Genomic DNA, 12,137 nt, shown 5'->3' on the forward strand with positions numbered 1-12,137 from the left:
GATCTCAGAATTGTTTGTCAGTTCACAGTATTCGAGTAATACTGCATCCTACTAACTCGTGGTGATCAGTTACGCCGGAACATACGGGAATAGGGCAGCGGGCAGCAAGTATCCAATGCCCAAATGAAAAACTTGCGCTTCCGCGGTAACAGACGTGCACTTCAAGCGGCCAACATGTCTCGCAAAGCATTTCGCGGACCAAAAAGCGGCAAGTTTCCGCAAGTAGAGGAGGATCTGCTTAAATATATGATTTCGTTACGCAACGTTGGATAAGCCATTTCTCACGAAATGCAGTATTTTAAAGAATGTGAAATAACCGCTGCACATGGAATCAAAGTGTCTCGGATTTGAAGGTTAGCCGAGGCTTGATTAATTTTATGAAGAGAAATGGACTTCCTCTTCGGCGAAGAACATCATCATGCCAAAAAATTACGAATCATTTAAACCATTTTCATTGCTTTGTGGTTGAGAAGCGTAAAGAGAAGGAATATTTGATCTCCCTTATAGGAACCGCAGGTCAGACGCCAGTCAGTTTCCATATGCCACAAAGTCGAACAATCGATAAGAAAGGAACATGGTGTTACCGTACGCGCTACTGGAAGCAAAAAACAATGATGTACTGCAATGCTTGCCGTAACAGCTGATGGCAGAAAGCTTGCACCTTACATTGTTCTAAAACGAAAAACAATGCCTAAAGCAAAATTTCCGCAAGTGATCCACGTTCGTATTCAAGAAAAAGGGTGGATTGACACGTCACTCGTACAAGATTGGTTACTAACGGTTTGGAGTAATGTAGCAGGGTCCCTCCTTCGATGCCCAGCTCTTTTCATGTTGGACAGTTTTCTTTTTTTAACGATTATTTATTTATCGTATGACAAGTATACAAAAGAAAAAGAAAATTTACACTATATACAAGGACAAGAATGTTGGTAGCGTTCACATTTACAAATCAATGTCCAGTTGCTGTAGCCATTCTAAGAAGGGGGGTGTTGCACTGATGACATCTTGGGCTGGTTCACCATACTTCCTCAGAGGGCACTCCTCCATAATGTGCTTGTTTAAAGGTGCCTAACATCTAAGGTCATCGGCCCGTTTTCTTTTTTCTTTCTTTTGTCGGTATGTCATTGTTATGATATTACATGAATTGTACTTTTATTAGTTCATGTTTATTTCACTTCAGGTCGTATTGTCCGCTCGTAATGGGAAGAATATTTTTCAGTGTCGGTACTTCAATCCCACGTGTCTAACTTACCTGATGTGCCCTATTTGAATTTTCAGAAAAAATCTCACGCCGGAATTTTACGCCAAATGACAATAACCGCAAACGAGTTGAACGAATTGTGTTTATATTATATTTGATGTATCTTTTAAATGTAAATGAATTGTAAATATCTGAATTCCTTGAATAATTTACGCATCCGAAGTTTTCGCCTGTATTTTTCGTCAAAAATGTGCGTTAATTACGCGAGAAAATACGGTATTATGCATTTTGTTGCGTGTGTCGGTGTGACATAAATATTATTATTCCCCTAAGTGTCATAAATGAGAATGATTAGGTACATTTTCTTGTAACCATTTTTATGTTTTGGTAGCTTAAGATTTTAAATTTAATGGTCAATTCGTATTTTAACTGCAGATTTGTATGCCTTTTATGTTGACCTTTTTTCACCTAGACCGTGGAGGAATATATGTGCTCAAATCCAGGAATTAAAAAATCTTCGTATTTTTGGTTTTGAAAAGTTGGCAGGTATGCATTGTTCAGAAGTAAATGGGACTTGTCACCCCATTCAACGTTCTTCTTGCATCTGTGGTCCACTGGTGCCTTTCCTTGCCCATGTGAGGCATTGTTTGTGATTCCATGGGGTTAGCAGGACCCCATTCAGTGCAAGGTACATCATAGTTAGAATTTCTTGCCTCCTGGATCCTGTTGATGCCGCTGTGCGATTATCTACTGGATCTCTCTTCATGGTCCTCCACTCTTAGTATACATTTGATTGGGAACAGCCAAGAAGTGTGGTGGTTTCCAAGATACTGCCACCACACATCCAGGCCACAACTATCTGTCTGCAGTCAAAATCGCTCAAGTATTCCATTTACCAATGACTGGCGAAAGTTGCATTCTGCTGTGCAAGTGAGCAATCAACATGCTATCTGGAAGCCAATTGTGACATGATCACCCTGCAATATCACATCATCTCTCACAAGATGTCACAGCATTATGAGTTCCTAATCTAGTTATTGTTCTATACATGTGAAAATGAGATTTCAATTATTGATGGGTTGAAAGCAGTGTAGACTTAGATAAAAGGAATGTGATCAGATATTTCATTAACCACCTAGTAACTGAGCAATGCAATGCAGTGCAGTGCAAGTAAATATTTGATCAGCAGTGATGGATGTGGTATAATGTAAATCATCATGAGTATAGGCAAGAAATAAGGTAAAAAGGAGGAAAGAAAAGTAACCCCCAGTATTCGGGAGATAGTGGGTTCGGACCCCACTGTCGGCAGCCCTGAAGATGGTTTTCCGTGGTTTCCCATTTTCACACCAGGCAAATGCTGGGGCTGTACCTTAATTAAGGCCACGGCTGCTTCCTTCCCACTCCTAGCCCTTTCCTGTCCCATCGTCGCCATAAAACCTACCTGTGTCGATGCAACGTAAAACAACATGTAAAAAAAGTAACCTAATTAGTATTCTTGATTGGTAAGTTATTGAATGAATTGGCTTCACAGTGCAGGTCGTGTACAGGCAAGTGTTGGGGCTGTGGCTTAATAAAGGCTACGGATGCTTCCTTCTCAGTCATTGACCTTTCCCATCTTATCGTTGCGAAAATCCTATCAGTATTAATGCACCATTACACCTCTACCATTAAAAAAGTCAGGTCAATATCACTTCCTGTTTGTTTCATATCCCTAGTTCATTTTTTGAGGGCATTCATATGCCCATTATCTTCCATTTGATCTTCTATTTTCTCCACTGTGTGGTGGTGGTTTCATGTCCCAGTACCGTTTAATAATTATTGAAGGCTGATGATTTGGAGACTTCTTACTTTTTACATATTTGTATAAATTGTAAGGTTGATGCAATATACATGATTTTAATGTCTATTACACACTTTGCAAATGTTTTATAGTAGTGATATGTCACAAAGTTTAGTCTTTTACCATCTTTTCACATATTCTTATATATTTCATTTCTGTGTACTTCACCATTCATTTTGCAATTTTGGACAAATTTTGCAATGGAAACAATGATATATTTCAGGATATAGTCCTCCAGTCAGTCATGCAGAAACAATCTATATATTTTGATATCAATGTATTGATTATTGATATTTTGCAATTTGAGATTTCAAAACCAATTCCTATGCTATCTAGCTAATTTACATGCATCATGTAAACCTTTTAGGTTCATGAGCCTATATTAGGGCCTATATGTTCAGACTTGATCTGAAGTTTTAAAATAATCATTTATTTCAAATATTAAGTTCTCAAACAGGAATTGAATTTAATTCAAGTTCTTTAGGACTGTTTGATTTTAAAATTCAAAGCGTTCCACCCCATTGTGGCAGTGCGCTTATCAGTTATTTGTTTATCTTTGCATGTATAAATATATTGAGTGTAACTTACAAAATAATATATTTCAAAATTTGAAATTATAAGATGATGTTCAGAATATTGTATTAACATGTTTAGAATGTTTTCAATAAGTTTCTTGCATAAATTTTCCAACTGGTACAGTTTCTCTTATTCCATGTAGTATCTAATTTTGTATATTATGGGTTGGGGAATAGACATACATACATGCATACATACATACATACATACATACATACATACATACATACATACATACATACATACATATTTTTATATGCTCCATCTGCTCAGATCCACATCTGATGAGATACACTATGCATAATGTGTCTCCTGGTATGGGCTAAATCAAGGGTTGGTTGCTTTTCATTTCAGTGAGCTTGGTGTGCTGATACGTAACTGGAACCTCTAGCCCACTGAGAAAAGCAACAGGAAACTACTCCCTCCTCATTTCCCTAGCATGCCTCTTCAGTGACAAATTAGGCTACTACAGCTCATGGTGGAGATGCTGAGGTTCCAACGAGCCTCTGGCTGATGACTCAGTGTGCATATGCTCTGTGTTAAAAGGGTTAATTTCTGAGCAGTTATTAGTGTAGCAAAGTGAACTTTCTAGAATTCGTAGGCATGCCCTTTACCATTATTAGTATTGTTATTGCTATTAAGCCTTCTGAAGGTTATGATATTTACTTTATGATTCATTAACAATTATCTCAGCTTATTTAACGAGTTCAATTACCACTGTACTCCTCCCTATCTTGTCTTTACTACCTTTTAAATATTGTGTTCCATTGATAATGAAGCAGTTTATTCACCACTTTCTGGATCCCTACAGATAACTTAACATTGTCCTAAATTAGTGTATACCTGGAACTTTCTCCAGATTTATCAGTCAACTTGCTTTTGAAAACTCCATTTGTTTCTCTTGTTAACTGCACACTTTTCTTGTGAAATGTCCTATTTCTTTCGATAAATTAACTTAACACTCTTGTATATTCAGGATGGCCTAATAACAGAAAGTCGTGAAGAGTTGGATAATCGTGAAGCATTGGCTTGGGGTGAGCCTCCCTCTGCAGTGCAACGTGCACAGTCAACATCATGTCTGGATCTTACTAAACCTGCAGAAATGGACAGATTAAGGTGAGTATATATTAGTCTAGAATTTCTGATATGAGCTGATGGATGAAGTGAAGTATGCAATAATTAAAAAATAAGTAAATTGTAAAATCTTGAAGCAAGACTGTTTTAGGTGCCTGTGATTATTTCTATGTTTTACATGTCAGTGAAACTAAACACAAAATATGCCAATCTTCATGGAGCACCGGGTGTTAATAATGATTGAAATAATAACAATAAATTAATGTCAATGTCCATGTAATTCAACAAAGACAAGATTTATTGTATTGATTAAGTGGACAAATTAATAAATTAATTTATTGTTATTATTTCAATCAGTTATCATTAGTACGAATCAAAAATGATATTTATCACTTGTGATGTTAATAATGAGTCAAATCATCATCATCATCATCATCATCATCATCATCATCATCATCATCATCATCATTTTCCCCTTTCCAGCTGACACTGGGTGGGGGCAAATACGGTTCCTCTCCACTTTATCCTGTCTCTCCAACATTCCTCATACAACACTGCATTTCAGTCCAAGTTCCATTGTCCTATGATGTTCTTCACATAGTCCATCCATCGTAATCTTGATCTTCCTCGTATTCTCCTCCCTGTCGCCTGTCTTTCCAGTACTTGTCTTGGCAATCTTTTTGTCCGCTTGACATGTCTAAACCACCTCAATCTCCCCTGTTTCAGTGTCATTTAGTTTCTTCACATTTAGATCTTTTTCTGTGTCTTAATTTCTCACTCTAGCCCTCCTTGTCTTCTATACCATACTCCTCAGGAATTTCATTTCAGCTGCCTGCACTCTACTCTCATCCTTCGGAGTCACTGTCCAGGTTTCTACTGCACATGTCATTATAGGGAAGTAAGATAATTCTTTAGCCTTCATTGGAACATACTTATTCCATATTATTGTTATTAATTCCTTGCCAGTGCCCCTTTGTGTCAGATTTTTCCAAACTCTCATTCTGAGGATGCTGTCATTTGCTTTATTTAGGTCTATGTATGTCATTACTATATCCTTCCCATATTCCCAGCTCTTTTCAGTGATCTGTCCCAGAATGAAAGTGGGTTCTACTGTTGACCTTCCACTTCTGAATCTTAATTGTTCCTCTTGTAACTGACTTTTCTCCTTTTCTCTAATTCTTGTTTCCTGTATCTTTTCCATTATCTTGGCAGCATGGTAGATGATTGTTATTCCTCTGTAATTACTGCACACCTTATCTCCTTTCCTCAGTACTGGTATTATAATCCCCTTTTCCCAGTCCTCGGGCACTTTTTTCTCTCTTATGCCTTTGCTGGCGAGATGTAGTGTTTACAGTGCACTATGTCTTCTGGTATGGGCTAGAATAAATATGTTGCTTTCATTGACCTGTATCAGTCTCATCCTTGGCTTTGACAATATGAAGGTGACCGAGGTATGTCAATATCAATCAGTCAGTCAATACTGATCTGCATTTAGGGCAGTCGCCCAGGTGGCAGATTCCCTATCTGTTGCTTTCCTAGCCTTATCCGAAATGATTTCAAAGAAATAGGAAATTTATTGAACATCTCCCTTGGTAAGTTATTCCAATCCCTAACTCCCCTTCCTATAAATGAATATTTGCCCCAGTTTGTCCTCTTGAATTCCAACTTTATCTTCATATTGTGATCTTTCCTACTTTTATAGACGCCATTCAAACCTATTCGTCTACTAATGTCATTCCACGCCATCTCTCCGCTGACAGTTCGGAACATACCACTTACATGTCATAAACCTCATTTTAGGTCCGTATTGAAAAATTTTTAACAGTTCAACAATAATAAAGGTGTTTCAATTTATTCCACCTATTCAATACTTATATTTTCACTTATAGTTGTTACATAATTAAATTCTTAGTTACATGGGACATGTTTCGCCCTCAATTAAGGGCATCTTCCGCCTAAATACAATAATCAAAAATACAACTAAATTAAAAGTGGAAGTTAAATACAATCATCAAAAATACAACTAAAATAAAAAGTGGAAGTTAAAAGTTTAGTCTGTTATTAAAATTCGGAATAATTAAAATGTGAAAAATGATAAAATAAAAAGATGCTAATGGAAAACTGTCTTATGATTAAACTATAATCTTGTCGGAGACTAAAACTTCTATTAAAATTCTAATTAAAACAGTTCATATACAATATTGGAAAATCAAAGTGGTAGTAATAAAAAGCCAATGACACGAGGGCGTGTACACAAGCATAAACTTGATTGTCATGAAATATTACTACCACTTTGATTTTCCAATATTTTATATGAACTGTTTTAATTAGAATTTTAATAGAAGTTTTAGTCTCCGACAAGATTATAGTTTAATCATAAGACAGTTTTCCATTAGCATCTTTTTATTTTATCATTTTTCACATTTTTATTATTCCGAATTTTAATAACAGACTAAACTTTTAACTTCCACTTTTTATTTTAGTTGTATTTTTGATGATTGTATTTAACTTCCACTTTTAATTTAGTTGTATTTTTGATTATTGTATTTAGGCTGAAGATGCCCTTAATTGAGGGCGAAACATGTCCCATGTAACTAAGAATTTAATTATGTAACAACTATAAGTGAAAATATAAGTATTGAATAGGTGGAGTAAATTGAAACACCTTTATTATTGTTGAACTGTTACATACCACTTAGTCGAGCAGCTCTTCTTCTTTCTCTCAATTCTTCCCAACCCAAACATTGCAACATTTTTGTAACGCTACTCTTTTGTCGGAAATCACCCAGAACAAATCGAGCTGCTTTTCTTTGGATTTTTTCCAGTTCTTGAATCAGGTAATCCTGGTGAGGGTCCCATACACTGGAACCATACTCTAGTTGGGGTCTTACCAGAGACTTATATGCACTCTCCTTTACATCCTTACTACAACCCCTAAACACCCTCATAACCATGTGCAGAGATCGGTACCCTTTATTTACAATCCCATTTATGTGATTACCCCAGTGAAGATCTTTCCTTATATTAACACCTAGATACTTACAATGATCTCCAAAAGGAACTTTCACCCCATCAACGCAGTAATTAAAACTGAGAGGACTTTTCCTATTTGTGAAACTCACAACCTGACTTTTAGCCCCGTTTATCAACATACCATTGCCTGCTGTCCATCTCACAATATTTTCGAGGTCACGTTGCAGTTGCTGACAATCTTGTAACTTATTTATCACTCTATAGAGAATAACATCATCCGCAAAAAGCCTTACCGCCGATTCCACTCCTTTACTCATATCATTTATATATATAAGAAAACATAAAGGTCCGATAACACTGCCCTGAGGAACTCCCCTCTCAACTATTACAGGGTCAGACAAAGCTTCACCTACTCTAACTCTCTGAGATCTATTTTCTAGAAATATAGCAACCCATTCAGTCACTCTTTTGTCTAGTCCAATTGCACTCATTTTTGCCAGTAGTCTCCCATGATCCACCCTATCAAATGCTTTAGACATGTCAATCGCGATACAGTCCATTTGACCTCCAGAATCCAAGATATCTGCTATATCTTGCTGGAATCCTACAAGTTGAGCTTCAGTGGAATAACCTTTCCTAAAACCGAATTGCCTTCTATCGAACCAGTTATTAATTTCACAAACATGTCTAATATAATCAGAAAGAATGCCTTCCCAAAGCTTACATACAATGCATGTCAAACTTACTGGCCTGTAATTTTCAGCTTTATGTCTATCACCCTTTGCTTTATACACAGGAGCTACTATAGCAACTCTCCATTCATCTGGTATAGCTCCTTCGGTCAAACAATAATCAAATAAGTACTTCAGATATGATACTATATCCCAACCCATTGTCTTTAGTATATCCCCAGAAATCTGCTCAATTCCAGCCGCTTTTCTAGTTTTCAACTTTTGTATCTTATTGTAAATGTCATTGTTATCATATGTAAATGTTATTACTTCTTTGACTTTAGTCTCTTCCTCTATCTCGACATTATCCTTGTAACCAACAATCTTTACATACTGCTGACTGAATACTTCTGCCTTTTGAAGATCCTCACATACACACTCCCCTTGTTCATTAATTATTCCTGGAATGTCCTTCTTGGAACCTGTTTCTGCCTTGAAATACCTATACATACCCTTCCATTTTTCACTAAAATTTGTATGACTGCCAATTATGCTTGCCATCATGTTATCCTTAGCTGCCTTCTTTGCTAGATTCAATTTTCTAGTAAGTTCCTTCCATTTCTCATTACTTCCACAGCCATTTCTAACTCTATTTCTTTCCAGTCTGCGATGAGCGATGCTAGTAATACCATTCCTTATGCAGCCAGTCCCTGCTACGAATGGTGTGAAAATATCACTCATAGGGTCGGTTGGTGCATGCATTTCAGTGGGCTTGGCAGATTGATGTGTAATAGCAACTTCTGGCTCTGTGTGAAAAGCAACGGGAAACTACCTCACTCCTCATTTCCCTAGTATGCCTCTTCAGTGATGCCTAGGTTATCTATGACAGCTGTTGGCAGAACCGTGGAGGATCTAACCAGCCTTTGGGCTGAATACCTAACAAACATACAAACTTGAGTATTCATTAAATCCACTGGAGTCCTTCTGGTACTGCAGGTTTAATCATTTCCATGGCTACTTCGTCTGTTCCTACAGATTTTCCCATCTTTATTGCTATAAATGCCCATTTCACTTCTTTCATTGTAATATCTGATTCCGTCTCTGTTACTTCTTCTATTCCTGCTGTCTGGATACCTTCTCCACGTGTCTGGTTCACTGAAATATTCTTATCGATCTGTACATTATCTCTTCTGGTTTTGTCAGTATTACTCCTCCTCTACTCTCACAAACCCCGTGTTCACAGTTTCATTCCTACAGTTTCTTATAATTCCAAATATTTTTTTCCCACAGGTCAAATCTTCCTTTACACACGAGTGAATGTTTCCCAACTTTTTTTTTTTTTTTTTTTTAAGCTACTACTTTTATCAAAATTGTTTTACTTCCATGTATCTCGCTCCACTCTCTTAACACTTTCAACACTATGCCCATATGGTTCCCGTCCCTTGCTTGGGGGTAGTAGCTTATCTAGTGTCCACTAGAATGCAGCAGTTATCGGGTAGTTCAAACTGAAACAATAAAAAGGGTAGTTTCTCCTTGCCATGACCTCTACCGAAGCACTCGATGTGCTGGGTACTGAGCGCGCCAAATCTGTCGCACCGTCAGCTGTGTTACTGTGCAAACATGTCGTCACGCCAGCTCAGTGATAGTGATATCGTGGATATTTTATCATGAGGAGGGGGTTCAGAAATATTGTAGATGACAGTGATGAAGACTCTGCTTATGGACTAGATCACATATCAAGTGATAGTTTTTAGCTGCATTATTTTACTCCGAATATAAACGATAAAAAAGTACTTCATCTCTCCAGAAATTTGAGCTTATTTTTCGTTTAGACAAAGAGACACAGGCTGATGATTCACCTGTACCGCGAAAAGAAAGTAGATGGTGGTGCAAGGAGTGTAAGGTTGGACAGTGTATTGCCCAATGTTTTTAGGGCTACTATTCCAGAACAAAGTAATCCTAAATAGGTCAATTTTGTATTTCAAATATAAGTGTGTTTATTTGTGACTTAAGTAGCCACAGTAAATGATTCATTCTTGTTATTTGAGCAGGCTTATTGGTATAACTTGAATGTAAAAGGTTTCTTCCCGTACATTTTTTGATGTATTTCATGAGACTAGTATAATTAACTTACATGAGACATAGACTTCCTGATTTACATCTTCATTTTGGATGGCTGATACCTTCATATGATACAAAAATCAGGTATGTGCTGTGTTTCATTGTTGTGCAATAATATATTAAAATTCAGGAAAATCACACAGCTCACTGTCAGGATCCATGTTAAAATATGGTAGTGTTAAAAGTGTTAAGTCTTTTGTGTTTCCATTCTTTCCAAATTTTATTTTTTCCCTTTACTTTATCTTTCGTTCTATCGTTGCACCACGCTTTCTCTTTCTCTCTTACCTTTCCTGATGTTCTGCCACATGTTTTCTCTTCACACCTTACAATTGCACTCGTAAAATTATTCAATGCCTGTTCAACATATCTAATATCTGTCCTTGGTATCAGTTTTTGTAATTCTTTTCTGATCTTCCTGAACTACCTTTTCCTTCAATCTCCAGACCTTAATCTTTCTTTTTCTTTTTAGTTTTGTTCATTGCCTACTTTTAACTTTGCTATCACTGTTCTGTTGTCACCCCCAAAGGCTTCCTCAGACATAGCTGTACCATTCATAAGATCTTTCTGATATCCTTTTTCCCCCAAAATGTAATCAGTGAACGTTTTCGTTCTTCTGTCTCCTCATCCATACCTGGTAATCTTCTGGCTATTTTTCTTCCTGAACCATGTGTTTTCTATTATTTGTTGGTTCCTCTGATAAAAGTCCATTAACATATCCCATTCTTGATTCTTGGCCAGAATCTCTTCTCTTCTCAGTCTCTCTCTTCCCACTTGTGCATTGTATGACTCTCTGACGTATATGTGGCAGAGGGATAGAAACTGCTTCTCATGTAATCTCACCTGCACATAATACAGATTACTGATAAACTCTCAATGCCATGAGGATTTTAATTATTTTTTTAATAGTGGGAGCTATTTCTTTTCAGTTTTGACTTAGTATGAGGTTTTTCAGTCTGTAAAAACTAATTGGGGATAAATAAAATTAGAAAATTCCAGAAAAATATGTCATTTAATTTTAAAACATAATGACATATTTCGTTCCTGAAAGAACATGAGATTCTATCAAATCGCACTTCAATTTGTATTATTATAATTATTTTCTTACTAGCTGTAGTACCCGTCGTCGATGGGTCAGTCACTTAGCATGTGTATGATGACATTTTTATCCACCCCTCACGTTTTTTGTCAGATTCTGAGGCACATAAGAGGACATGTATCCCATGTCAGTGGTTTGTCCTGACGTATGCACCTCCTTACTCTCCGTGGCCCGTAACATTTTCATTTCTTTTGCATTATTGCTGAACATGATTTGATCTCTTCCTTTCAGTATAAAAGAAAGCCATGTATCTGGTTGATATTGAAAAAGTACTGACAGCTGTACAAAACCGTTAAAACATTGCCAGTACGATCATCATAGTAACTCTCTTTACTGTCTATAGCAGGGATGGCGAACCTTTTCCAGCTAGTGTGCCAGTTTAACTCTGGTTTATTATTCTCAACTGTTTACTGTGCCACTTGTTATTTTCTCTTAAGGAATGGCTACACCCCCCCACCGACTTCCTTTCTTAATTCCCAATTATGTTTCATAATATGTTATTTATTCATTTAGTGATTTATTTATTTATTTATTTAAGATACATCTTGTAAATATATTTGATTACATGGTTCGTAGTTGTATTTT

At 36.7% G+C, this 12,137-nt stretch overlaps 1 protein-coding gene across 1 annotated transcript in view; it reads left to right on the top strand.

Annotated features, from left to right (window-relative positions):
• The window catches only part of Pez (protein tyrosine phosphatase non-receptor pez), a 923,645-nt gene that overhangs the window by 388,710 nt on the left and 522,798 nt on the right, over positions 1 to 12,137 (top strand). Inside the window, exon 10 of the mRNA XM_068226358.1 lies at positions 4,594 to 4,733. Coding sequence (XP_068082459.1) covers positions 4,594 to 4,733 — 140 coding nt within the window. The remainder of the gene's footprint in view (positions 1 to 4,593; positions 4,734 to 12,137) is intronic.

Source organism: Anabrus simplex, chromosome 2 (assembly GCF_040414725.1).
Source record: "Anabrus simplex isolate iqAnaSimp1 chromosome 2, ASM4041472v1, whole genome shotgun sequence".
Classification (NCBI taxonomy): domain Eukaryota; kingdom Metazoa; phylum Arthropoda; class Insecta; order Orthoptera; family Tettigoniidae; genus Anabrus; species Anabrus simplex.